The following is a 27542-nucleotide window of genomic DNA, read 5'->3' as shown; positions in this document are numbered from 1 at the left end:
CATACTTAATTATGATCAACAGTACGTTACTCTTTTTTATTGATAGCTCACATTCTCCTGCAGCCTCTACGAATAACAAAACAAACAAACAAAAAAATGACCGGGCTTTGCTTTATTTTGAAATTTCTGACCGGAAACGCCTGCCTTTGCGCATGTAATTTGACGCTGTTTAATTACAGCGAGTTGTTGCAAGGTAACTTCCTCCTCCAATCCTGGCTTTTTTCCTTCGTGGGGCTAGTTGTGAAGCTCAGGCAGTGCAAATGTGTGAGGAGGGACACAGCGTAACAAAATGATTTTTGATTTTTTATCTCTCTTGAACGTCGGGTGAATTTGTCACTTTCTTTTTGCGAACGACAAGCGATAATGTTGGCGTCATGAAGACTCTGCTTTTCAGACTTTGGAAAACAAATCCGGTATTGTCGGTGAATTCTCGGGAGATGGCAGAATAGTTCGACCTGCGCCAAAACACCGAGCCATCATAAAGCACTTTGAAAAAAAACCACCCGCAAGGTAAGTGTTATCATTACGTAATTAAAATCCTATATTAACCAAACTTACGCTTTCATGTCTGTAATGTATCAATGTTACAATTCACTTAGTATCAAGGGGAAATAGACATTTTGGTAGACGTGGAGAGAAGTTAGCTGACTCGCAGGGAAATGTTTCGTGACGTGATTCTCCCATGAAGCCTGTCTCCTTCCCCGATTTTCTTCCCAAAATCTTGGCCTGTGAGAAGGCTTTTTGCATCTTAAATATGATAAGCTTTAACCAGTGTATACCTTGTTTTGAGGGGCACGTCATAGAGATGTTTTTTTGGTGATAAATGGTGATGAGTCCATCATCAAAACCTTTTAATTAAATACCTTTGGTCTGCTGGGCGACTGCTCACCACATCGCGACTAGTTGTGACTTTGTTAGGAGTTTTTTTGTCATGCAAACAGTCTTTGGGAGGGTCGTTCCTGCTTGATCGTGTGTCTCATCATCCCCTGCTGAGCTCTCTTAACATCACAATCACAGCACAGGAGGGGGGGAGAGCCAAAAACACAGGCAAAACACACAGCATTGTTTACAGTGGGTTCAATTTGGAACTTGTTTACAGCGAAGAAACGTTTTAACATCAACACAAGTCTTATTAAAAGTCTAGACCTCCATGATTTCCAGTCACAGCAAACAGAAATGATCAAGATTGCATTAGGCCAACTGCAGTTACATGTAAAGACAGTAAATCTGCTAAAGAGAGGGCGCAGACTTCATTACAGAGGTGTCAAGGCTGGCTGAAAACATTCAGAGATAACTGTGCAGATTAAAGGAAGTGTGAATGGGGATGTCTCACACTGAAGTGTTGCTCCTCAGAATCCACTCTTTGTGCTGGATCCCTGCTCTAACTAAATTACATTCCCACATACTAATCAGGATTTTCTTCTCTGGACGTCTGGGGACCACTTGATCGTGCATTTGTTTTCTTGTGCACATTTTGTTATTCAATGCAACAAAGTCTAGCTCCTCTTAATTGCATTGCATTTAATTGACCCAAACTTTAATGTATGTGCAAGCATAACAGTCTGACCGCCAAACCTGGTAGTCTTTAATCCATATGAATAAGCCACTTAAAATGTATTTAAACATTAATGACCCCCAACCAGTTGAAGCTTCTCCAGTTGAGGTTATTTGTTCTGTGTGTTTGTGTTGCTGCTGGACGATCTGGAGAATGTAACCCCATAGCTGACCAGTCGCCAAGGCCAGACCTCTTGGTGGGCGCCTGCTGTCCTCTGGGGGGGGGGCTTGCATGGAGTCTGGCTGATAGTGGTCGGATAAAAGAACGTCAGGCAGTCGGGGCCTGAAGATCTGGCTCGACTGTGGGGGATGTTGAGGATTCTGTTCTTCTTATTGTCCTCGTCTCTTGGTCTACAACAATGTTATTGTTTGGCTTAAAGCCAAAGTCTTTGTTTTAAACCACCATCCTCTGGTAACTCAACCAGTTTGGAGGTTATCTGACTGTCTTAGACCAACAAAGCAACCTCAACACTACTGTCTTAACCAACCGTTTCTTTTTTAATATTATGTTGGACAAAAGTTGAAATAATACAAAATCACTTAGTTGCTTAACAGAATCCACTCATAGATTCAACACTTTTGATTGTTGGCAAATCCCATCAGTCTTATGGCTAAAAACCTATTATGTTGATTATTGATGATTAATGTTGTTATTCTTTCATCAAGTGATTGACACATTGATCTGTCAAATGTAAGAAAGCATAAAAACAATTCATCACAATTTTCTATTTTATAGTTCCCCAAAGCCAAAGACGACAACAGTCCACAAAGGTCTTCAGTGATCAGAATCAACTGATACATTTTATGGATCATGAGTAATGAAGTCATTTATCAAGAAAAGTCCAAATGAAGTTCTACTTATGTAAATGTGGGATCTGAAATAGTTCAGATTTCCTTTTGCGCTTGGGAAACTGTGATAGATGTCTTTCATTTTACAGACTTGCTGCTCAATCAAAAAAAAAAAAAACCAGGAACTTCTCATCAGATTAACTGATGCTGAAAATAATCACGAGATGCTGCAGCACCGCTTTGAACAAACTTTTGGAAATATGAGCCTTTGATCCTAATCTGAAAGTTTTTGCCTCTCCCACGCAGGCCTCATTCAAGTTTTCACTTTTGACTTCTTGAATCCTTTGGCTGCAGGTGTCGGTGCACCGCTGTGCTGTGTTATATGGTGGACATAAACGTGTAAAATTTGACAACAGAGGTCTTAGCATTTCAGAAAGAATGAGGTGAGTGTGAGGGGGGTTGGGGGGGCTCTGATAGCAATCATTTCTCTGTGCACACAGTAATTTGGCTGTCAGAAGCAGCTGGCAGTTTGGTTTGGAACAATATGCATGCTCCCAAAAAAACCCTGAGAGAGTGTTTTAGGGGTGGGGGGAGGGATGGTGTGTGTATGTGTAGAATCAGGTTACACAGTCTGTCATTAACAAGAGAAGTGCAGTTATGAGACCAAGATAGACTGCTTCAAGTCTGAGCAAGAAGAGTCTGCGGCTCATCGCTCTTCTATGTCGGTGGCTCTCAAGTTTGGGGGTGGGGGGGGGGAGGAAGCAGGAACAGGAGGGAGGGAAGGGGAGGGGATTATGTATGTCTACCTGTGAGTGTGTGTATGAACGTGTGTGTAAATGCAGGTGCAAGGGGGCAACTGAGGAAAAGAGAGAGCAGCAGGAGAGTAGCAATCTCAAGCGTGTGTGTGTGTGTGTGTCTTAATACTAGAAAGTTTGACTAGCAACAAACCTGGCATGAGATGAGGCGGCAGGCTGCGGAGGAATACAGCATGTGGGCTGAAATTCACTTCTGCTCTGTGCTGATGTCCAGCTTTTTCAGAAAGGGGCCCTCTGTCTGCAGTGTTATTATTAGTCAAAAAAAAAAAAAGAAGAAGATCCTTGAGCCTTTTTAATAATCATCATCATCATCAGCCTTATGTAGCCCAAACATATGATGATGAGAGGATCTGTCTGGGACTTGGGGGCACTGCAGTCTCAGCATGACACAGGAAGTTAGAGGGGGGGGAGAGAATGAGATAAAAAGGAGCGCCTGTGAATATGCCAGATTTTTTAAATCCTGCTCTCCTCTTCTTCTTCTGGTGGCTCTCTACAGACATATTGATTTCTCTTGTGCTGTCTTCAAATGTGGATGGAGACATGTGGAGACAGAGAGAAGGGAGACACTGATGCACACACACATAGATCTGCAGTGCCCTCTCTCTCTCTCTCTCTCTCTCTCTCTCTCTCTCTCTCTCTCTCTCTCTCTCCCCAGACTGCACTGGAGACAGTCTGCAATACACATTTTATGAGCCCTTCACTCGCCTCAGTGCTCTTGTCTTATCGCTCAGCTGTTAGTGGGGAAAGTTGTGGCTTTGTTTCTGTTGCTGCCTCTTCCCTCTGATCTTATTCCCAGTCCCAGGAACAGGCTCTTATTTGGTGAGGGCACTTTGTCTAGGCACTGAGAATAATTTATGTTTAATCTCAGGGGGTCACAAGGTCTTAAAGCGGAGTACTTCTGATACTATGGTGGGTTTCTCATGGAAATTGTTTGATTTACTACCAGTCCATTATTTCCTGATGGAGCCAAAATGGAGAATTTGTAATGTTATCATCTTTCATCTTTTTTTTTATCTTGAAGGTAGGGCAACGCAAAATGACAGAAATCAATATTTTCAATATGTTAGAGATATCTGCATTTACATGATATAATCATAGAATCTGAGGATCTTTTTTTCGAACTAAAGGATGAATGGCTGCGATCTCAGGACTGCTAATGGGACTCTTAACAAATAAACAAACATTACTTTGGGAAATTTCACAATAGCAGTCCTCAGAAACCAAAAGATAGTTAAAGAGTCAAATTTAAAAAGACGTAGTCACAAATAAGGACCTTAAACAAATACATTTTTTTTGCTTAATGAATGATCTATTCATTTGATTTCTTTCAATTGACTTCCCTCAGACTCAAATATCTTTGAAAATAGTCAATTGCGATCAGTGCTAAGAACATTTTTTACTAGATCAAATAAATGTACATATTATGATGATTATTTTCTTAAACTTTTCAATACAAAAACAGATATGACACCATATAACCACAGTTGAAATTTGATACATGAATTTAACCCACATGCACATAGAAGCTTTAAATTCCCATGTTGACATCTCTAAAGTTTGTGTTCTGGTCTTTTTCCTCAGAAGTGACTCCTCTCGGGAAAGCCAGAAAACTCCCGGCTGTAAAGTCTCTGTTGGCAGCAGGATGTAATGGCCCTGTGTGTAGCGCTGTATACACATTCATTGTTTTGTTGCAAGCTGTTTGCTGAGTGATTCTCACCACAGTGGTGAATGGTGAGGTCGACGTTTGTGGGTCACACAGCCATGGTTAGTATCATATTAGCCGTCTGACTCATTTAGCTCAGTGTTTGGCAGATCCACCTCAGAATGGATCAAAACAAAATCCTCCCTGAGCTTTGAGGAGCTGTCCGCACAGATTTTTTTGTCTGTTTGCCTCCTTTAATTGTTCCTCAAGAAGAAAAATGTGTTAGAAAGGTGTACAAATCAAACAAAATGTCCTTTTAGAGAAAAGTATTCCCCCCTTGGCTAGTGAACTTTGTGAGACGCTCGTTTGGAGGGGAGAGTGTTTGTACATTCCTCTGGAAGCAAACATGACTGACATTAAGACTGTGTTTGAATTGGCTGATGTTTTGATGGCCGTGTGAAAATGGATGTCTAATTGCTATGGTGACCACTGCCTAGAAGACTTGTTAACAGAGTCTTCAGTGGGCTGTTAAACCTTTTCAAGTTTAGTCCCACAGGACTTCAAACAATGTAAAGCCATAGAGAGAACCACTAGAGAACTAAAAACATCTATCGTTGTATTGAAATGTAAGTGTTGTTTCAGTTCTTTGTGCAGCCTTTGTTGTGTCTGGGGAAGATTCAGGGCTGTGTCTCTTTTAAAGCCTGTGATTTATGTATTGTCCAAAAACCCCTACATCTTCATGGAATTTCACCAGGAAAGAAATGTAAATGGAGTAGATTGGTGTTTTTGCTGTGGAGGTGAAAGGAAGGGTGGGACTACAACAGGAAGACAAGGTGACTATTGTCTCTGGTTACATTTGATCCACTGTTTGTGTGTGTATGCACACACCCTGGATTACACTGTATCTTAGGAAACAAGAACCTGCTATGTTGTTGCCTACAACAACAAATGTGTGAGTGAGAATCAGACTTAGACAGAAGGGCATTTGCATCCAGTTGCATTCCTCTTATTGTGAAAGGAGGCAGGGTTCAATAACTGTAGGCCCGAAGAGATGGAACGTTGCTTTATTTGATTGGGTGCTGCAGATTCGAGGAGCTCTTCAAGGCGTCCAGATCAAGTCCCTCTTTTATTTCTCTTTAGTTGAATCCCTTTGGCTGGCAAGGTGTGTTTCTAATAAGCTTGACTTTTGTTTAGCTGAACAAAACATCTTTAAGAGTATCCAGAGGGAATCAAACCAACATTTTTCTGTTGCATCCAAACAAGATCACACACCTCTGCATTGAGTTCAAAATATCTAAATACTGCATCCTACACAGTACTGAGTTTGGTTTTATTCTATTGGGTTGACCCATTTAAAAAATGAAACATTGCCAGGGTATGTTTGCGTTTAAAGCTTTGGCAACTGTTTCTTCCATAAAGAATGTTTTTATGAGCGAGAGCCTTCTAGCATGGAAACAAACCTCAAGAATCTGTGAAGCATTAACAATAGCTGTAGTGATTTGCCAACTAAAATCTTCATCAATAAAACAGCTAACTAGATGTTGTTGAAAGATTTCCTTGTTATCAAGAACAATATCTCTCCAAATCTCTCCTGAGCTGGAAGCAAACAGTCTTCATACTTGACTTATGTCTCGTTGCCCAGTTCGTGGTTGGTCCAAAGACAATGTTGGATTTTGGGCTCTTCCTGAAATCATCAACTATCACAATGACCTATTCAGAGTTTAGATAAAGCTAGATAAGCGAACTGGAACCATTGGGCTTTTTGTATAATGTTGGCTAGAGGTGAGAAAAAAATAGCTCTTTATCTCAGTAGAATGCCAAATGGAGCTGCAAGAAATCCAGCCAGTCTCACAGATGACTGGAGTAGATCCTGAAGTATGTACTAATTCATAAATACATTTTTTAAATCCAGAATCATTTTGAATCGAAAATAGATTCTGAATCGTATCATGACCCTAAGAATTGAAATGGAATCGTGAGACACCCAAAGATTCCCAGCCCTAATGTTGGCACATTGTTGGGTTTTCCTTTACCCTTTGAGTGCAGTTTTATCTGAGTTGACCCCGCTGATACTCAAATATTATTTCAATCCAACACAGATGTTTGAGCCGTAAGTGTGCACCCTTCTTTTGATAGTTAGATTAATTGTATTCCCACATTCGACCAAGTTTGTGAGCACTTTGGGATCAAATCTGTGTGTAATTCCTCTAAATAAGGCCATGCCCGACTCAGGATTTTGTCTGTCTGGTGGTTATCATATCAGATTTTGCTGTCTAGGCTGATGCCTCAACTCTTCTTTATTTATTTTATTAGAGTCAAGACCGCTTTATCAGTCCAAACGAGTCTAATGTTTTACTCCTAATATGCACCTTTGTCAGAGTTTAGCAGTCTCTCGACTTCACATAAGAAGAATATTTAGACTGGAATTTTTATTTCTTGATATTTGAAGTCATGTAAGCACTGTTTTTAACTTGATAATTTGATCGTTGAAGGATTTGATTCAACTAGTGAGTCCTTAAACCCTGCAGAGGAACAGCAGACAAATCCACATTTTTTATCACATAACTGCTTGACTCAGTGTTTTACATGCTATTAGTCACCAGCTTGGTTTGTTTTGGTAGAGGAGGAGACTTCTGCGGATGATTCGGCTTCGGATAAAAAATCCTCATGAACATTGGCTAAGCAACTTGTGGCTTTTAAATTTAACACCCATCCACACTGTTGCTCTGGCGTTGGTCTGTGTACAATGATGGAGCTACAAAACAAACGTGCAGAGATTCAACTGACAAAAAAAATTGTGAGTTGAACGGGGGTTTTTGAAAACTGATGATTAGAATTCTGGTCTTGCAGGGAACAGCCACACTCATATAACCTACAACATTAAAGTGTGTTTATTCCATTAGCTTTGTTTTAGTCATCCCGAGTGGTGTGTTTGACTGTAGGCAGATTCTGTTTTTCAGACTGAGCTGAGTGTGTTGATTTGCTGAGCTGTAGTGTGAATATGAATGTGGGCTGCTGCTGCAGAGAGGAGGACTTTCGCCCTCAGGTCTGTATTAACACCCACATGCACCTAGGAGCGAACCATCTGCGTGTCCCTGACGGCATGCCGACTCTCTGGCTGTCTGGGTCTGAGTCTGGGGAATGGAACAGGGACACGCACACAGCGGGCTCTGCATTGCCCCAGTCTCCGCCTGCTCTCTTTTCCGAGCGCCCCGCAGTTTGCTGCAGTTTCTCCTCGGTGCCCAGGCTATTTGTGCCACGGTAACTGTGCCAGCCTGCCAGCTCAGACACAGATTCCACCCCTCGTCTCCCTCTTTGCCAGCATGATGAGTCAGCAGCTCCTGCAGGGCCTCCAGCCCTCCTCCCTCCTCAACCTCAGTGATACATCACTGCTCATCAGACAAAGTAGTGTTTTGTCATTCTCTCCTTCGTCATGACCTGAATATGAAACAGACCAAAATAAGCAGCAACCAGACTAAAAGGTTTTATTTGTTGTTGAAAGCTATTTAAAAAAAAAAATCACTTTGAAAATGTCACCTAGAGACACAAAAAAAAGAAATAAAACATTAGACTCACCAGGACATGTAAAGGCAAAGTCTTGTTAGCGGGAATATGTAACACCTCCTCAAATGTATTTAAACCAACATAACTGTCTGAGTGCATCTCTGTTGTGGTTCAAATGGATAAATCACTGCATTTGAGTGGCATGTTTAATCATCTCCATCTAATCAAGTTAAGCTCTGCTCAGCTTCTTTAAGACGTGCTTATGGAGAAGGCCCTCTGGATGGGGATCATTGGGGGAAAAAAAGTCTGAGAAGGAAACGTGGCGTTGTAAAGTGGGAGCCTTGATATGTAGGATCACTTTCAAGTATCTCCAGCAGCAATCAGCAGGAGTCGACCCTAAAGTACTTCTCACTGGGCCCGGTCTGTTCCTCTCTGGGCTGCACACTCACTTCGGTGTCCTCGTGTGGAGCTGAATGTGGTTTTCTGTATTTCCAAGGGCGAGGTCAGGGCTTACACATCTCAGAGGCATTGATATCATCAAACAAATACCTGCAGCTGAATAAATATTTAGATGAATTAATTTGTGTAAAGCACAAGTCCATCAGTTTTAATATAAAACACTGCTTTGAGAATCATTTCTAAAGTAATGGCATACATTTTTGGCAAAAAAAAAAGTACTGACTGTGCACAAGGACTACTTTTTATAAATGCAAACTAAGGGGGACATTGATTCAGCAGTATGACATCGTTCTGACTGGTGTGATATAATTCAATCGTATCGTTGCTGCCATGTTGATTAAAAAAAATAAAAAAATACAGCGTTCCAGAAAGATTACCCTGATAATGTGTCTTACCACATGATGTCACAACTAGTGGCTGACTTTCTATGGTAGTTTTATTAGGAAGACATGAACCGAAGTGAATTGGCAAAAACATGAAGTTGATAGTGAGAGAAGAGAAGACGGCGCAATAATGCTGGACAGCGTTGAAAAGAAGTTAAAGGCAGATGCAGGATGACACCAGATTACAGTGATGAGATACTGTAATCCTGCACTCGAGCTTTTTGTAGTATTCCTTTTTTTTTTTTTTTTTTTTGACTCCTGTTAAGATGTTGTGATGAATCATTATGAGGGATCAACATCGGTATCTGACGATATCGCTCCCTGTTGACAGATATCTACACATCGGCAAATAATGTGGCAAGTCGCTGATGTTTATTTGTTGTGCCAAATGAATTTAATGCTGCCAGGCATCTTGTGCACCTAACGACTGATTCAGAGAAGATGGGTTTTTTTTATTGGGCACATGAAGACACCTGTTGAACAAACTGTCAAACATGAGAGAAAATGTCTGTCATTGTGACATAAAAAGAAAAGTCAGGAAACAAACATCAGAATTGTCAAATTGGCTGAATTGTTCTTTGAAACATCAGTCCTGATCTGCCCAATCGGTGTATCTCTAATCATTATACGATTTTGGTACATTATGTCCATATTGTAGTGTCATGATACAATTGTTATTATGGGATAAGAATCGCGTATCAAATCACAAGTTACCCCGTGATTCTTTATGCAAGAATATTACAGGTTTATTTAAGTAGAAGTAGCCTTTATGTGTTTCAGCTGGATTAAAGTGGAGCTGTGTCTGCTGACTTTCAGTGTGTGTATTTGACATGCTGTGTTTTGTATGTAAAATTTACATCTACAAAGTACTATGAACTTTCGCACCTAATTAATGTTTTAATGTAAAATAAAAAGAAAAAAAAGCAGATCTTCTCTGATGAAGATCTATTCACGCTGCCAGTTCGAGGCTCTAAGTATACGCCCCTGTGATGTCTCGCCGTCAACATGACTGTCACAGAAATGTGAGGGTGCTTCATGAGGTGGAACTGCAATCTGAAAAGGGTTAACCAGCAGCACTTCAACAGTACTTGATGTACTTACCTTAGATGCAAAATGGTGAGCTCTAGACACCTTGAAGTGTTGATTAAAGGAGATTGAAGGTGAGAGTAAAAGTGAAGGACTCGTCACACGATGCAGTGTAAAACAAACAGCGTACATTCACTCAGTTAAAATAGCATTTTGCCTCCTTTTTAAGCTCGATAAAAAATATTGCTTGAATCATAATGTTGTAGGGCCCGTTAGACTTTTAGTCCCAACAGCAATTAACATAAAGAGAGTAAGCTATAAATACCGTTTCTCCTGGTTTCCTATTTCAGCAGCACATCAGAGGGCAAAGGAAAGAAGGAATAAAAGGAAAGATGGGGGGTTGAGAGAGATAGAGAGGGGGGAAATGAGAGCACACCCTTGGCAGGATGTCAGCCCAGTGAACACACACACACTGCGGAGCACTGCCAGAGAATTCAATACGCAGGGATGGAGCACTGCAACAAACATACGTCACACACACACACACACACACACACACACACACTTCTTACACACTCACACACATTTATACGTACGCCAGCGCCATGAAGTTGTCTTCTCAGATCGCAATCGGTTCTGCAGATGCTCTCGCCCCCTTGCCTCTCTCCTTTCCAAGAATCCCCTCCGAGGTTTCCAATATCATGACCGGTGCTAGCTCTGTGTTTGTCTAGCAGAGCTGTTATCTAACATGACAGTATGTTACCTTCTAGGTCTGCCTGATGTGTGTGTGTGATGTGGAGCACTTTGTGCAAAGGTTTTCTGCAGTCTGAAATATCTTCTGTGTTAATAACTACAGACTTATAACTCTTCTACTTGGCTGCGTCTTCCCACTGTACCACAGCTTATTTAAGACAGTGTCTGCGTGGGAGAGATAAATAGAGAGGGAGATGACTTAAACACCCCGTCGAGGGTCTTTCAGCAGTAAATGTAAACAAAGAAAACGCAGCAAATCATTTACCTACACTAATTGAAGCCATTAAACCGAGCCCCATGACATGCTCTACTTAGATAATTGAGGTAGGTATTGATCTGTCAGCTGTGTGTGTGTGTGTGTGTGTGTGTGTGTGTGTGTGTGTGTGTGTGTGTGTGTGTGTGTGTGTGTGTGTGTGTGTGTGTGTGTGTGTGTGTGTGTGTGTGTGTGTGTGTGTGTGTGTGTGTGTGTGTGTGTGTGTGTGTGTGTGTGTGTGTGTGTGTGTGTGTGTGTGTGTGTGTGTGTGTGTGTGTGTGTGTGTGTGTGTGTGTGTGTGTGTGTGTGTGTGTGTGTGGATATTGTTCTCTTTCTACATGACTGATATGAGTCAATATGAAGATATCCAGCAAGACAGAATAACTTTTTTCTTGGCTCTAGTGTAGTTGCTCTTCAGTTCAGACTATTGTTCTTTTACGCATCTGCTTATCTCTTTATCCTGTTTCCCTCCAGCCCCCCACCCCCCGGCCCCGTCCCACCACACCCAGCCAGCATGGTGCCCTTCTTCCTGCTGTCCCCATGGGCTCTGACACCAGACACCTCCTTGTCCCACTTCCCTACATTTAGCCCTACATCCATGCATGCAGCACACATTAGCCTTGTTGTCTGCCCTTCTCTGACCCACTGTCCCCCAGTTGCCCCCTGGCTATGTACCTCCCTTGCCTCCACATGCCCTCTTCATGCCCCCAATGCTGCCCCACCCTCTCTCTCTCTCTCTCTCTCTCTCTCTCTCTCTCTCTCTCTCTCTCTCTCTCTCTCTCCCCTGGTCCAAAGGGAGCAGACAGAGCTCCTGATTATCTCTGTGTGGCAGCCTCTGTTTTGTGCTCTGATTAAAGGAGCAGCATGTGGTCTGTGTGCATGCGGCCCGTACAGACGCCGCCGTTGGGCTAATGCTAACATTACGTGCTTAATCATTTATGTCTGCAAGACAGGCACAAAGGCCTAGCGGGGGGGGGGTGTAGAGGTAGGCGTAGGGGTAGGGGAAGGGGCACTGGGTATTTATCTGTGGCACAGATGCACTCAGGCGCACACACACATGCTTCCAAGATAACAGCCGCAGTGCTGAATACGGCATAAACGGGGCATGCTTCGGGCAACTATGTCTCCACAAAGCTCACATATCATCTTTACAAAATGTGTAGTTGTTCCCATGAGTTTACAGTGTGCGAGTTAAACTGGTCGTCAGCTAAAATGTGTCACTGGGTAAAGCAAACAAACATAGCTCCGTGGCGTATGTGGGCACTCCTACAGACACATTAAATATTGAAGGATCAGACTGTCTCTAGGTCTCTAAGAGATAGTATTTGGGCACCCACACTCATTCTCCCTGCTGCGCTCCTCTCCTCCTCTTCTTCTTCTTCCTCCTCCTCCTCCTCCTCCTCCTCATCCTCTCGTCTGTCTGCTCCTCTCCCCTCACACTTGCCAAGCAGCCTGTCCCTCCAACACACACTCACACGCACACACACACACACGCACACACGCACACACGCACACACACACACACACACACACACGCATGCACAGAGGCAGCCAATAGGAAAGCACCAGTCTCCCCATTGCTTGCCACTCAATGCCTTGTTGCCAGGACAACAGGAAGGCATGAGACCCACTTTAGATGAGCATTTTAAAACTTGGTGTTGACTCTTTTTGATTTCTTCCCCCAAAATAAGAAAGCTCTCTCTCTCTCCCCCCCGTAAAATTGCTTTCTGTAATACTCTTAGGTCAGCTGCATATTCTGTCAGTATCTGTCTCGCTCTTGTGGTGTTATGTCTCACTGCGTGGTATGCCACAAAGATTGTTCACAAAAATAACCCAAATATTTTGAAGACAACAACACAAAAATGGCAATCCTTGACTGTGGCTGCAGTGACTGCCCTTTTTCCTAGCAAAATCCAAATATTCATTAGAGTGCAGTCCTAAGGTTTGTGCTCTTTTTTTTCCCTTTAGGTCTACCATGACGGTCAGGGGTTTGTCTCTTTTGGTTCTGATCGCCCTGGTCGTTTCCTGCTCGAGCTTGGACGGTAAGCATCTTTTAAAAAAATAAAACACAGCTTGTCACATCAGACCTGAGGGAAAGCGTTAGCAAGGGGGAGGAGAGCTCTCTGCTCACATGAATAGACAGGATCTGGTTTAACTTAGCTTTCTTATGATGTCTGATGATGAGAAATGCAAAGTCATCAGCCTTGTCCCAATCACATACATAGGTAAAGATCTGTACTTGATCTGTTCCCATTGTGTGTTTTCCTGTCCCCCTTAATTCTCACACAGGCAAAGACCAAAAATTCACACATTTTTTTTTCCCTTATCACCGCCCCTCCTCAGTCTGTCTGCCTCTCATCTGCTGTCTCTCAGTGTTATTTTAAACAACTGCAGTGGCTGAGGAATGCAGTGGAAAGTGGAGCTTTTATAGGGTGGATTGCACACACTTCTCTCCATGATTAGAATAAAAATACATGCATCCTTATAAAAGAAGGATAAGCATTGTTCATGTATCGTCACAAAACATATTTGAGCCAATTAAAGATCATATCTGACTTGTTCCGTATTTATTTTTTTTTATAGGAGATGTTGGTGCGATAAATGTTGAATGTTTGTGTGACGGAGAGTCCTGCAGCAGTGGGGGCCGATGTGTCGGCCGGCAGTGCTTCGCCTCCCTATCCATACAGAACGGGACGACTGTTCTCCAAAAGGGCTGTGTTCTGGCTGGTGAGGAAGGGTCCCTACACTGCAGAAGCCTGTCAACGCCTGAGCTGGTGGTGGAGTGCTGCTCTGGGGATTTGTGTAACATGAACATCTCCTTACAGTCACAGGTTAAAGGTGAGGTGTTTTGTATGTTAGTGACTATTACACTGTTTAAAGGCTTTATATGTGATTTTTCACACTTAAATATAATATAAATCAAGTATATCCTCTGAAAATAACTCTGTGAGTCATGACTGTCTACAATGGGTGTAACACCCGAGTCCCACTGTCTGTGATGCTTTCAGAGTTTTCAGAGTCCTATCTTCAGTTTGTTTACATCACCGGGACGGCCGGCTGACTCCTCCCCTCACGTATAAAAGTTGTTTAATTGAGGGACTAGAGAAAAGAAGAATAACATACTGTACTCACTGCTTAACTGTGTTTCTAGATCACGCTCATTTCAGGTAAATTTACATGCAGTGTGAAGATACCAGCATAATAAAGATCACTAGCATTAGCATGCTAACACAACAATGCAGCGCAAGTTGTTTTGGTTTCATGCTGGTGCTCAAGGGCGACATCTGCTGGATGAAAAAATCACATATTAGGCCTTTAAACTTCTGCTGTAGTACAGATCAGATCGCTGGCCACAATCCCTTTCTGTTGAGTTTTTTCCATTTGGACTGTGCAATATAGTTAAAATCAGCAACAATATTTTCTTCACACAGACATGTACACACTCAGAAAATTAAATTGACTTGATTTGCCTCTTCAGCTAGCCAACAGCCCCTTCCAACTTTCTGACCTAAGTGAATGCCATTTCATTTAATGGGATACTAATGGTTCCTCTCTAATGGTTTCTCTCCCCCCCCTCCCCATATCTCTGTTTCCTCTTATCAGCTACAGAACCGTCTGCTGGCAGACCGGTCCTCAGGGAGCAGGAGTGTGTGTGCGAAGGCGGTGTGTGCGAGCGTGACCGCCGCTGCATGGGCCAGCACTGTTTCTCCTCCCTGAAGATGATTGATGGGATGGCCGTCCAACAGAAGGGCTGCCTGAGGGACAACGAGGAGGACAGAGCCACCTGTGCCACGCCGCCCTCGTCGGCCCGCGTCGTCAAGTGCTGCCAGGGCCATCTGTGTAACATGAACGTCACTGTGCAAGCTCCGGGGAAAGGTGACTTTGTTACACATTGTGCACATTTCTCCTGGCGTCTGTTCTTCATAGACCTTATGTCCCTCACAATTTTATTATACGACAAAACACTACTTGTATTAATTTAAAAGAACACAATAAAATGCTTTAAATTTCTCAAATACAACCATATATATTTTTTTTACCTCTACATGTTGTTATGTTACATCAATGTGCTCTTTTTGAATCTCTTGCAGAGGGAAAGCCCCTGATCAAAGAGGAGCATCAGTGTGTGTGTGAGGGCAGCTCGTGTGTAACAGGGAGGCGCTGCATGGGCCACCAGTGTTTCTCCTCCCTGACGGTCAGCGGCAGCTCCCAGGTGTACCAGAAAGGCTGCTTCAAGGTTTACGAGCAGAGCACGTTGACCTGCAAGACCCCACCTTCCAGAGAGCAGATTGTGGAGTGCTGCCACGGGCATCTGTGCAACATGAACAGCACTGTGCAGCTTCCTGTCAAAGGTACATCTAGACTACCCAGAATGCACCTTAAGCACAGTTTGAGATGTGGCTGCATTTCATGTGTTAAAGAGTTCCTTCTGTTGAACTGACATTGAAGTATGTGCACTCCAAATCACTTCTCCAGGTCCAGAGAAAGTAGAATATTAAAAAAAAAAAGAACAATAGGAGCAACCATTTGGGTCAGTTGTGACCTTTTAGGACAAATAAACATGAATTGCTCTCTATCCTGCTACACTCAGAGGGGCTTTGTGATTGGCTGTGAAATTATCTTGTTGTTTTTTTGTTGTTGATGTTTTTCTGTTGGTCTGAGTTACATCTCTGTGTGGTCACACTTCTGGCACCGTCTGAAACAAATATGGAGGAGCCAATGGGCAACCAAAAGACAGGTTTAGAATATATGATTTAGTCACGGACCACTTCCTCTCTCTGTGCTCTCTGAGGCTGTCAGAGCTGGCAGACCCTAAGAGCCCAGGGGGGGTGAAGCCACCTGGGGATTGAAGGAGAGGCAGGCTTTCTACACACAGAGCTGTTGTTTGTTTCACCTTCACTTTCTTTCCACATGTGTATACCACAAACACCATGGCTGTATCCTTCCGTGTTTTTACATTTAGGCACTAGATGAGAGCTAGAGAATTTGAAATCTGGATGAAAGAGTCATTTAAGTATTTTCACAGTGTTGCTTTATTCTCTAATGCCTTATGTTCCAACGTAATTATGCTATAGTTACGTCATTGTTGCCCCCAATTTCTAGCTGAATGCACCCCTTCTGTGTGTTTTTGGTTCATGTCTAGAATATGTAGCTGTATGTCTATTCTAGAGTTTATTCCAGGTCATTATAAGCGTTGAGAGAAGGGGATCATTGTCAGTGCTACAGGCCGAGCCGTGCCGTCTTTTTCCTTGGAATGTTTGGAAAGTGTGAATGGTGGTCAGTTCCTCAGGCCGCAACAGAGAACGTGTGTGTGTGTGTGTGTGTGTGTGTGTGTGTGTGTGTGTGTGTGTGTGTGTGTGTGTGTGTGTGTGTGTGTGTGTGTGTGTGTGTGTGTGTGTGTGTGTGTGTGTGTGTGTGTGTGTGTGTGTGTGTGTGTGTGTGTGTGTGTGTGTGTGTGTGTGTGTGTGTGTGTGTGTGTGTGTGTGTGTGTGTGTGTGTGTGTGTGTGTGTGTGTGTGTGTGTGTGTGTGTGTGAAGAGGTTTGCCCTCAACATTTCAAACTACTTCTGGTGAAATCGTTATAAAAAAGTCGCTGAAAAGTATAGTATGCAACTTCCAAACTAGATGTCCAGTAGATGTTGCACCGGTCTCTCAAACCAAAACAAAGCTGTCCCTTGAGTGCACCGCTTCCCCTCCTCCCACAACCCTTTAAGTGTTCTGACCAAGTGCAGCCCTTTCTAACTGATCCCCATTCAGATATGCAGCCCAATGTCAATTCACTTCTATTTTCTTTTGAAGTTTTTTAACCCAAGAAAGTTATTTTAGTCTGTTTGCTAAGTCTATTGGTTCTTCTTGACTTGTACTTTTGCGACCGCCATTATGCCTCCACCAGCAGCATCCCTACGTTGGTCAGAGGTCTCTCTTTCCCCCCGCAAGTGGTGGCTGGACTGAAGGTCAGACAGGGAGGGTCTCAAGTGTATGAAACATTTTTGAGCCTCTGAGCGAAACATTACAAGCTGAAGGAAACTCTGTCCTGTCCCGTGTGAACAAAGAAACAAAAACAACAAGACCAGAGGGAGTTTGAATTCACTCTTCTTTAGAAAGGCATTACTCACAGATTAATTTAATGAGGATATATTTGATATCTGCTATATTTATGTTTAAAATGGAGCAAGTTCTGACTGGTTTATTGTTTGATCATGCTGCCTTTGCTCTACAGTTTATGTCTATTTATTTATTCTCTCCTTATTGTTTTCTCTGTTTTATCACTTTTCTCCCTATCTTAATTGTTTTCCTTTCAAAAGCCTCCTGTGGACCGGTGTTGAGAACGAGCATGCTTGCTAAAACACTTAAACAATGCATCTGGTTCATCCAATGTATCTGTGATGTCCATGCCAAATAAAGTCTATAATATATATATATATATATATATATATATATATATATATATATATATATATATATATATATATATATATATATTTTATACCTTTGAGGAACCAAACTCAGTCTTCTCACAGATTCAAGCACACTGTTATCTTTAAAAATACAGCTATTTTGTTTTAACAATTCTATTCCATGACCTGATAGTCTGAAGCGATCTCTCACATTGTGCCTCCTTTTCTCTCCCCCTCACAGCTGAGGAGCTATCAAACTACAGCGTGACCACACTGGCTTTAGTCATCGTGGGACCCATCATCGTCCTCATTATTCTCTCTGCCGTCGCCATTCTGGTGTTCAGACGCATCCACACCAACCAAATGGAGAGACTGACATCACGAGATGCAGAATATGGAACTATTGACGGCCTGATAGCGTCCAACGTGGGGGAGAGCACTCTGGCGGTGAGTGTTGCATACACATGTGGGAGAATGCCTCTGAAACATATTAGAAAGAACTGTAGCGAGCTGCACCAAGTAAACTTTAATGATCACATGCTCTGCTGTGTGAGAGAAGTTTGAATAAGTAGAACAAAACTGCTCAGTCGTGTATAATATATGGAAACATGTCATACCTAAATGGTGTTGGTTCTCCTTCATGTGTCTGAAAAAAATGTTCCATTGGCCCATCTGAAATATGTATAATGATTTACATATTTATCAGTTTTAGAGGATATTTGAAATCAATGGGATCAGTATCAGTAAAAAAAAAAAGATTTTTACTTTGTTCTTTGGATAGCTGAAACTCCTTCTCCATACATACTGATGTAAAGCATTAGGTTGTTTTTAAATATATGTTCACAACATTTTTCACATTCCTCAACTGATCACAATTCAAGCTTTTATCTTTTTTACCGCTTTACAATGCTTTGCAATTGTTAAAAAAACAAACAGTTTAAAGCAGCAAAACAATGAAAATCACTGGTTGTCTAGTGTTCGTTGTTATCTCATAGATCTGTAAATCATTTTGATTGCACATCCAATCTTGTTTCTACATGGGGTTGGTAGGGTAGTCCTTTTTAAAAAATTGCTCTGAAGTGCAAGTGTGTATTTTATCCAAAATGATATGTTGCAGTAACTGCAGAGATTCAGCTGATGCGTCAAAGCACTGTTTGGCTTGGATTAGTTGGGACTTCCGGCCTTTTGTACTCGTGTGCTCTATATCCCACAAGATAACATACAATCCAGACACAGAGGCCTGATAAACCTGGTTTGACTCTTTCTAATCCAGATGTGAGATCAAGACGTTCAGGTGTTGTTACTGTCGTCAAAAGTGAAGATAAGTTGAAGAAACTTAGCATGCAACATCATGACAGTGAAATAAACTTCCCTTCAAGTTCAGACAAAACAAAACGTTTTCACTGGACCAAAAGTTATAAATGCAAATCAATGTATCTAAAACTTTGTCGGTTCTGTGGTTTAATGCAGACACTAAATCCCAGTGCACTTGATGGTTGGAGTAACACACTAAGTGCTGCTCTCCAAAAAAGTTTGGTTCAGTAAATGTTATGAAATTCTGGTGAAATAAAAACACTCAAGTAATGTTTAAGCCTTAATACCTTTTAGTGCTTACTGCTTAGGCTCTCTGAGGTCAAGGCCTGTCTCGAAAAAATGATTAAATTCAGCTGTGCAGACTGGCTTCTGAACTTTGTGCACTTTCAAGATCATAATCCCAAGAGTATTTGGTCATTCTAATCTAAAAACATTGAAAGCATGGTGGCTACATATGCACAAAATGTGTGTGTGAGTGTGTGAGAGTGTGTGTGGTGGAATTCAAGTTCGGAAAAACTTGTTAAGCATCTTTTTAGTCATTTTTTCCAGTCGGTGCAGGAATGTCTTTTGCTATTTATTTTCTCTCCACTCAAGCGTGGATGTTAAGCTCTCTGCAGAGTGGTTTCTGTTTGGAGAGCCACTAAACTGATCCAGAGTTTAGGTGGAGTCTTGTGGTTAGCATTCAGTCTGTAAGACAACCCAGCACATTCACTGGCTCACACACTTGGAATCAAGTTCAGGAGAAACTTAAACAAGGTCTAGTTTTTGCCGTTTAAAACGCACGCCTGTAACTGTTAAGTTTGTAACTTTACAGTGAATCCTCTACAAAGATTTATATTACACATACTTTAAGAAATAATAAATAATACATGTATACAATCTAGCTTTTTCAGCAGTCACTATACTTCCCAATATTTCGGTTTTATCTTATTATAAAACTTGTAAATGAATGCCCAACTGTTAACATAGAACTGATTATTCATGTGTGTGTGGGTGTGTGTCAAAGGAATAGCTGATTTTGGCTTCCCTCCACGCTTTTTCTAAAGTCTGTCAATGCACTTGGCAATAAAAATCCCAAATATGGAGCCGCAGAATGTTTTTTTTTTTTTTTCTTTCTCAGCATAATTAAAAAGTTCTTGGCAAGATCACGAGACGGGTTATTAGGAACAGCGGTGCGGCTGTGAAAAGCAAATCAGACCCAAACACATGTGCTTCTCCCTCAGCCGCCCACTGCTCAAAAGTCGTCACTGATTATTATGATATTGCAACCTTCTGCTTCTGCCGCCTGACAGCCTGGCCCAAATATGCCCCCCTCGAAACAATCCTCCTGTACCAAAGCGGGCGATTTAAACTCTCTGCCGAAGAGACTCATCATTCATTTGATGGTCTTTCATTCCTGTGTTGTGATTCCAAAACGTCTCTCAGGCACCTCCTGCATTATGCATCTGTTTATTTGAGGCATCACTCTCTGTTGTTTCCAAACCTCAGCCTCCCCTCCTAGTTTGCTGGTTTGTTTTTGCTAAGCAGCTGCTGACTCTGTTGCTGTGCACTGCCCCCTTGTGGCCTTGAGGCTGCACATCTTCTTCTGTCTGAGGTAAAAATAAAAGGCTTAGCAGCATTGCGCCTGTTTTGGAGTCTGGCCCATGGATTAGATAAAATCTCCAGCACCCACACCAGTCACAAGGAAGGGGGTGGCACTTCTGTTGTTTACTCAGCAGGGGGCAGCCTGCACCTACAGCACACACACACACACACACACACACATAGCATACCCCCTCTTTCCTATGTGGTTGCCACATCAAAGGCCTGCTTGTATTAATCTCCATCTGAGACCCAGATGCTCCTTATTTCATCAATTTTAAGGCTCGAGCCACAGGATTCCTTTGGGAATCCTTTACAAAATAGCTCGCTTAGAAAACACTCACACACACACACACACTCAAATGTAAATATCCAAGCCCTTTAGTCAGTGTGTGTTTCTGTTTTTCCTCTTTTCCAGGATCTGCTGGATCATTCCTGCACTTCAGGGAGTGGTTCTGGACTCCCTTTCCTTGTTCAAAGAACCGTTGCACGACAAATCACACTCAATGAGTGTGTGGGTAAGTGTCCTGTTAAAGGCTGTTTTCTCACTGACAATAGCACACCCTCCAAAGACGCTGCCCCCTCATTCATTTCAGTAAAAGCACTCTCACTGTGCTGACACAGTGGACACTTAGAAGAAACGCTGTGAAGTCTCACCAAAAAGGTGACACGTCTCAATTTAATGCACCATGTATGAAGGACAGATATCTCCAAGTGCATGTATACAATATATACTATTACGTCTGTATAATGTAAACAATACTTTGATGAAGCCCACTGTGAGACTTCAGCTGCTTGATAAACCTGCTAACTGAACGGTCCATATCTTCACAGATACAAAGACGCTGATTTATCTGCCTTTAAAACTGTAGATTGTCAAATACCTTAAAACACATGCATCACAAGTACATGTATTCACCAGCAATACACTGCTTTAAAAAATATCTGGGTTGCTAAACAGACCAGTGCAGTGAGGACATTCTGAAATTGGGCAAAGATGAATGAACAAGTGTCAGCAACCTTTTAATTCAGCCGTTCCCTGGAGCCAAACGTTGGGAAAATGTCGTTTTTGAGATTAGTTTTAGTGTGTTACATGTTAGAGAAAATGTTACAAACAGCAGCCCTGTTCATGTGGGCAAACACGTTGCTATAGAAATGAGTGTAGAGGGCTGAGAGCTCGTCTTGTTGAAATAAGAAATTCACTCATCACTCTTCTGCACCACTTGTATTATTGGAGGGAGAAATTGCTTACCTAAAATATGCTAACAAAATGATAAAGTATGAATTGATTTATGGTAATTTTGGGGGCACACAATCATATTATATTACCACAAATTCAGCACTTTTTCGATGTTCACAGGAAGTAGTCATGGCTAGAGTAGCTACAAAGTTTGTTTTCTGTCTTATTTCATTTAACTTTAAAATTTAAATTTAAAACATATTTTGGTCTACAGCTGCTAAACCTTCATCATCCATCAAGTTACTTTGTCTTCTGTTTTGAAGTGGGCCAGCAAGCTTAGCGTACAGTAGTTCTTAATTTGAGATGCTGGAATCTGCTCCTTTCAGAGAGATGATTAGCTGAACGAGGCCAAGCGAGCGTAGAGTTTTATTTCAATAATGGTATTAATAAATTAGCAACCCTTCCACATTTAGAAAAGATATTTAAATAAAAAAAAAGAAGGTCATATCAAAAATCTTTTTGATACAATTTTGAAAGAACAGCCTTCAGCAAATTACAATCATGATTTTTAAGGTATTTGCATTTATGTATTCGGGTACATTCTTGCATAAATGCTATAATAATATTTTTTACTTGGTCTCATATATCTTAAAACATGTTGAACCCGTCACTCAAATGAGAAACAAATATTTGTATTAGTCTATTTCTGTGTGTGCCGTTTGTTAACTTCTCCCTTGTTTCTGCCTGCCAGGTAAGGGCCGTTACGGTGAAGTGTGGAGGGGTCAGTGGCAGGGAGAGAGCGTTGCAGTCAAAATCTTCTCCTCCAGAGACGAGAAGTCCTGGTTCAGAGAGACCGAGATCTACAATTCAGTGCTGCTGCGACACGAGAACATCCTGGGTACGTTCTATATCTCATGCATTAAGGTTCAGTGAGCTGTGAAAAAGACATACAGCAGGACGAAACACCTGTCAGAGTTCTGTTGAATATCCTGCTGTCACTTCTATCTGTGTTGGGAGGCTTTATTTGGTACAACTGAATATATGTAATCAATCTGAAAACACATGCACTTCTTACAGTTTAAGACCTTCTGTTATCTGAAAACTCACTGACCAAAATATTTGATATTGACATAAAGAATACATATGACTTATTGTTCAGTTTAAAGCTCCTTTGAGGAGTTTTTAGCTAATCATGAAACAGACTGAAATGAATACAGATGCCTCCTTATAACCTACAAGAGCAAACAAGATCATCAGCAAGAAGATTCCTATAAAGTTATTTTGAATGTCTGACACTGCTGCTGCGGGGAAAGGTGTCAGACAAAGATCGTACCTGCATGCTGCAAACACAACCTTTGTTTGTATTATCCATGGCAAATATTTTCAATGAGTGACACATTTGACTGTTTAAAAAAACAAACAGGATGAGACATGACCTAACACAGGAGCTTTAACCCTGCCCTATTGCCATTTCATTGTCACAAAAAGAAGCTTCTGTCATCGTCATACTGTATTTCCCGGTTGAACTGGATAGACAGTTGGGAAGTAATGCTGGGAGTAATCAGGTTTGAAGGTTTCAAAAATTGGATGTTTTTCCTTTTAAAGTAGGTTAGACCGCAGTGGAATTACAGTATCCACCAGGGAGAGAGTTGAACAGCATATTATTAATAGTCATTATATAACTTTTTTTTCCCTTACTAGGTTGCTGAGTGCTTGATTTAAAAAAAAAAAAAGAGGGGGGAAGCACAAATAAAAACAATATAGAGATCCTTAAACTAATGAAGTTACAACATATCAAATGAGGGATGTTGATGATGAATCCCAGTAAGTTGACACAGTTCTTATATTTTTACTTTATTTATTTCAATTAATTTAATTTTAATTATTTTTATTTGAACCTACTTTCCGATTTAATAATTGATTTCTTTAATTTTCTATTTTAATGTTTCTTTACTTTCCTCTGTCTTGATGCTTTTGATGTCTTGTGTGAAGCACTTTGAATTGCCTTGTTGTTGAAATGTGCTATATAAATAAACATGCCTTGCCTTAAGAATTTAAAAGAATATGCATATATTAAACAAAGTTTAAATAGAGGATTCATTGTTTTTTAAGTATGAGGTGCTGTCACAGCAAAGTCCTGGTCACCTTTGGTCACATGGTCCAGGAGCGCCATGCTGAACTATAGACACAGTCACCAGAGGTCGCCCAAGGCACAAAGGGAATCAATAGATCTTTGTGTTATTTGGAGCAAGGTCATTGAGAGCTTTAAAAAGTGATCAATCAAAACTGTTTAAAAAGGCAGCCAGTGTTGGTTTCAGTGCAGACGGGTAATGTGACAGTATCTCTCTGTGCATGTTAACATTTGGAGCCCATCACATGGTTGATGTAGTTTCTGAAGCCATTCTATTAGCTGTTTATCTCTCCCTGCTTTTAACTGCTACTCAGTGTACTACACATCCCCTGCCATGTGCCATGTGTTATTAAAGTGCCTGCTTTGATCAACATTTTGAAGAAGTTGTTTCTTTCTTTTCTTGATTCAGGCTTCATAGCATCAGACATGACCTCAAGGAACTCCAGCACTCAGCTGTGGTTGATCACACACTTCCATGAGATGGGCTCATTGTACGACTATCTCCAGCTCAGCACCCTCGATGCGTCCGGCTGCCTCCGCATGGCGCTTTCCATCGCGAGCGGGGTGGCACATCTCCATGTCGAGATCTTTGGCACTCAGGGCAAACCGGCCATCGCCCACCGTGACCTGAAGAGCAAAAACATACTGGTTAAAAAGAACGGACAGTGCTGCATTGCTGACCTTGGTAAGAAAATGGACTGATACATTTTTTTTATGTTCATGTCTTTGTCTTTGTTTCCTTTCTTCTTCTTTGTAAAAATCCAGTAGCTATGAAAGCTTAAAGTTAAATATTTAGTTCACAGGATGTGAAAAGGATGTGCTCTTCTCTTATCTATCTAGTTAGCTATATTTGCTGGTAATTCAGAAAGAAAAAACTACTGCTGAATGAACCTCTCAGCTTAAATCAAGAACACATTAAGAGACCACTTTATCCTAAACACCAATGTTCCCATTGCAAACGCTTGTATCAAAAAAAAATTCACATTCAAGCCCTAACCTGGTGAAGACTTGACATGTTTACAAATTCAGTTGTAATGATTATGTACCAGATGACGCAGTTCGGACACAGCAACACTTGTTTGTCTCCAAAGCCAGTTGTTCTTTGGTCTGAGTACATCCTCTGTGAGTGGAAAGGGCTGTTTACCACAAACAAGTACTGCTTTTAAATCGCTTGATGTTGTTGTTTGAAGTTTTTTTTTTGTTCTCGCCAAATTTGAAAAACAATTCGTAGACCCCTCTCCACAAGAAGGAGTTTGGCTTACTTATACTTCAATTTGTTTTTTTTTTATTCACTCAGGCAGCATCAAGCGTGTGCATAATAACATCAGTGACATCACAATATCAACACTGTTGTGATCTGCTGTACAAATCACACAAATATGATGTTGACATCTTGAATCCTGAAGTGATTTATAAGTGATCTTTTAAGCAGTCAACAACAAAAATAATTATATTATAGTTGTTACTTGTTGATACTGAAGACTGAAAAAAGGTTATGTAATTTTAAAGAATATAAAGATGGTAATTTCAGCTTTGTTTGGAAGGAAAATTTCAACAAACATAATTAATGTATTCATTATTTGGAGATTGTGTCCTATGTCTGGGTCTTTAAAGTGCTCTTGTGTTCTCCTTCCAGGTCTGGCGGTCATGCATTTCCAAGACACCAACGAGTTAGATGTGGGGAACAATCCTAAAGTGGGCACAAAGCGCTACATGGCCCCAGAAGTGCTCGACGACTCCATCCAGATGGACTGTTTCGAGTCCTTCAAGAGAGTGGACATTTGGGCTCTGGGCCTCGTCCTGTGGGAGATCGCCCGGAGGACGGTCAGCAACGGTCAGTACATGATCAACACAACATGCTGGATTCAGTGCAGTCAAGTCTTAACTTATGTCACTTAATATTCATCGAATCCATCAGTCGGGGAATAGGTTGATGTATTGTCGTTAGCGATGGCATTGGGGTAGTTTGAGCATTTGATCGGTAATGAAAAGAGATCGTGTAGAAGAAAAATGAAGAACTCAGACTAGGCAAAAGGTTTTTTTTTTCTTCTGCTACTTGTAGAAACATTTGGCCTTGATACAAACTTCAGCATTCACTGACTGTGGTCTGTGGAGAAAGCAGAGGCATAATAAAACCTCCTCTTGTGCCAAAGAGGTTTATCGTTTTAAATTAGCAACTGAGCTTTCAGTAACACTTGTGATATTGATTGTCCCTCCAACACTGTAAACTCAGATATTCATTTAGTCCCGAGGCTGCACTTGAGATTAAGATGTGGACAAACTGGTCTTGCTCTGTTATGAATCCATTATTCATTCACCCTGATGTATTTTCAAATGTTAATGATTTGATAGTTCATTCTTTTGTCTTGAGTTTTATGCTCTTTAAGGTGAATTGTTGCAAACTTTGTTCCACTTGTAGGCATTGTAGAAGACTACAAGCCACCCTTTCATGACGTGGTCCCGACTGATCCCAGCTTTGAGGACATGAAGAAGGTTGTGTGTGTTGATCAGCAGAGGCCGAACATACCCAACAGATGGTTTTCAGACCCAGTGAGTAAAAAAATAAAGCAAGCTTTTTTTGGTATGGCCAGAAACAAAAAATTGTTTGATGTTCTCGTGATTACAAAACCAACACAATTGACTGAATGTGTCATTCTCCCTTTTTTTTTAGACTTTAACCTCCATGGCTAAGCTCATGAAGGAGTGCTGGTACCAGAATCCATCTGCCAGATTAACTGCGTTACGCATCAAAAAGACTCTCACAAAGATCGACAACTCTCTGGACAAAATCAAAACAGACATTTGAGGCTGGCCTGGAGAAGAAGAGACACGCTAGGAAAGGCCTTGGAAGACAATCCCCGAGGGTCGAGCATCGTGAAGAGAAAATCACAAGACAAGAGACTTGATGGTTTCAGTGCCCTTATAGTGGCACAGACCTAATATTTATTTTAAAAAACACTTGGCGGGACACATTTTGGCATCCAAAGATGGCTTACCGGACATTTCTGAGACGGCCAACGGTCTTAGACATTGAAAAATATCTATTCAATTAATGACATCGGAGATGGATTGTTAGCATTGTTCTTCAAGGAAGAAGCTGTTACCTGAGCATTTGAGTAGGCTGTGCTTTTGTTAGAACTGCAGAATCTGTTAGACACATTTATCAGTTTTGAAAATGTCTGAACATGACAACATATTCACTTGGATCTTTTTCATTGTTCTGCCTTGTTCACTTGCATTACGGTGAATTCATTTGGGAAAAAAAGAAGTCAACTTGCCAATCCAACCTGCATACTTTCTTTAAACAGTGATCTCAGCAAGCAGTGGTACGTTTCCTTTGTAATGTCATGCACCTTTGTTTACAGTTCTGTAAGGTTTCTTTGGGATTTCACCCAAACTGTAACATTTAGTTGTGCAGCCGGCGTCATTTCTTTTCCTGAGATATCGTCCAACTTTAAAGGTGTCGCGAAAATGTTTTGTATATCACTATGGACCTTACGTTAAATGATCTTCCTGTTCTTTGTTTCGTTTCTTCAGCTTTACAGAGGGCAAATGCTCAAAAGAACAAATGAAATATCTTGCTAGATGATGCTGAACTCTGTTCCTCCAGAGGCCTGTAAGTAAGCCTGTAAAGCCTGTATACTGTCTTAACACGTGCATTGTCAAGTAAATGAAGTCAAACTTCAGCCTTTTTTTTTATTTCATTAACATTTTATATCAATTAGTGATTTATATTAATTAAATAGAAAAGATGTGTTATA

The 27542-nt window shown here is 41.3% G+C and overlaps 1 protein-coding gene across 1 annotated transcript; it reads left to right on the top strand.

Annotated features, from left to right (window-relative positions):
* Positions 1-203: 203 nt before the first annotated feature.
* On the top strand, positions 204-27542 carry LOC109997179 (activin receptor type-1). The gene is made up of 12 exons (XM_020651568.3): positions 204-510; positions 13147-13220; positions 13762-14016; positions 14782-15054; positions 15270-15530; positions 17817-18022; positions 20889-20988; positions 22402-22548; positions 24191-24466; positions 25418-25615; positions 26201-26331; positions 26453-27542. Exons 2-12 carry the CDS (start codon positions 13154-13156, stop codon positions 26585-26587), a joined length of 2049 nt encoding a protein of 682 aa, XP_020507224.1. The 5' UTR covers positions 204-510; positions 13147-13153; the 3' UTR covers positions 26588-27542.

Source organism: Labrus bergylta, chromosome 13 (assembly GCF_963930695.1).
Source record: "Labrus bergylta chromosome 13, fLabBer1.1, whole genome shotgun sequence".
Classification (NCBI taxonomy): domain Eukaryota; kingdom Metazoa; phylum Chordata; class Actinopteri; order Labriformes; family Labridae; genus Labrus; species Labrus bergylta.
Note: the sequence above shows the minus strand (reverse complement) of the source record. Positions and strands in the feature narration are given on the sequence as shown.

What these genes read in the sequence shown, in the direction of transcription:
- LOC109997179 (XM_020651568.3), top strand. Translation starts at nt 13,154, where the DNA reads ATGACGGTCAGGGGTTTGTCTCTTTTGGTTCTGATCGCCCTGGTCGTT. An exon ending in TGTGCAAGCTCCGGGGAAAG is followed by an intron (nt 15,055 to 15,269) that starts GTGACTTTGTTA and finishes AATCTCTTGCAG; the next exon opens with AGGGAAAGCCCCTGATCAAA. An exon ending in GTGCTGCATTGCTGACCTTG is followed by an intron (nt 24,467 to 25,417) that starts GTAAGAAAATGG and finishes TTCTCCTTCCAG; the next exon opens with GTCTGGCGGTCATGCATTTC.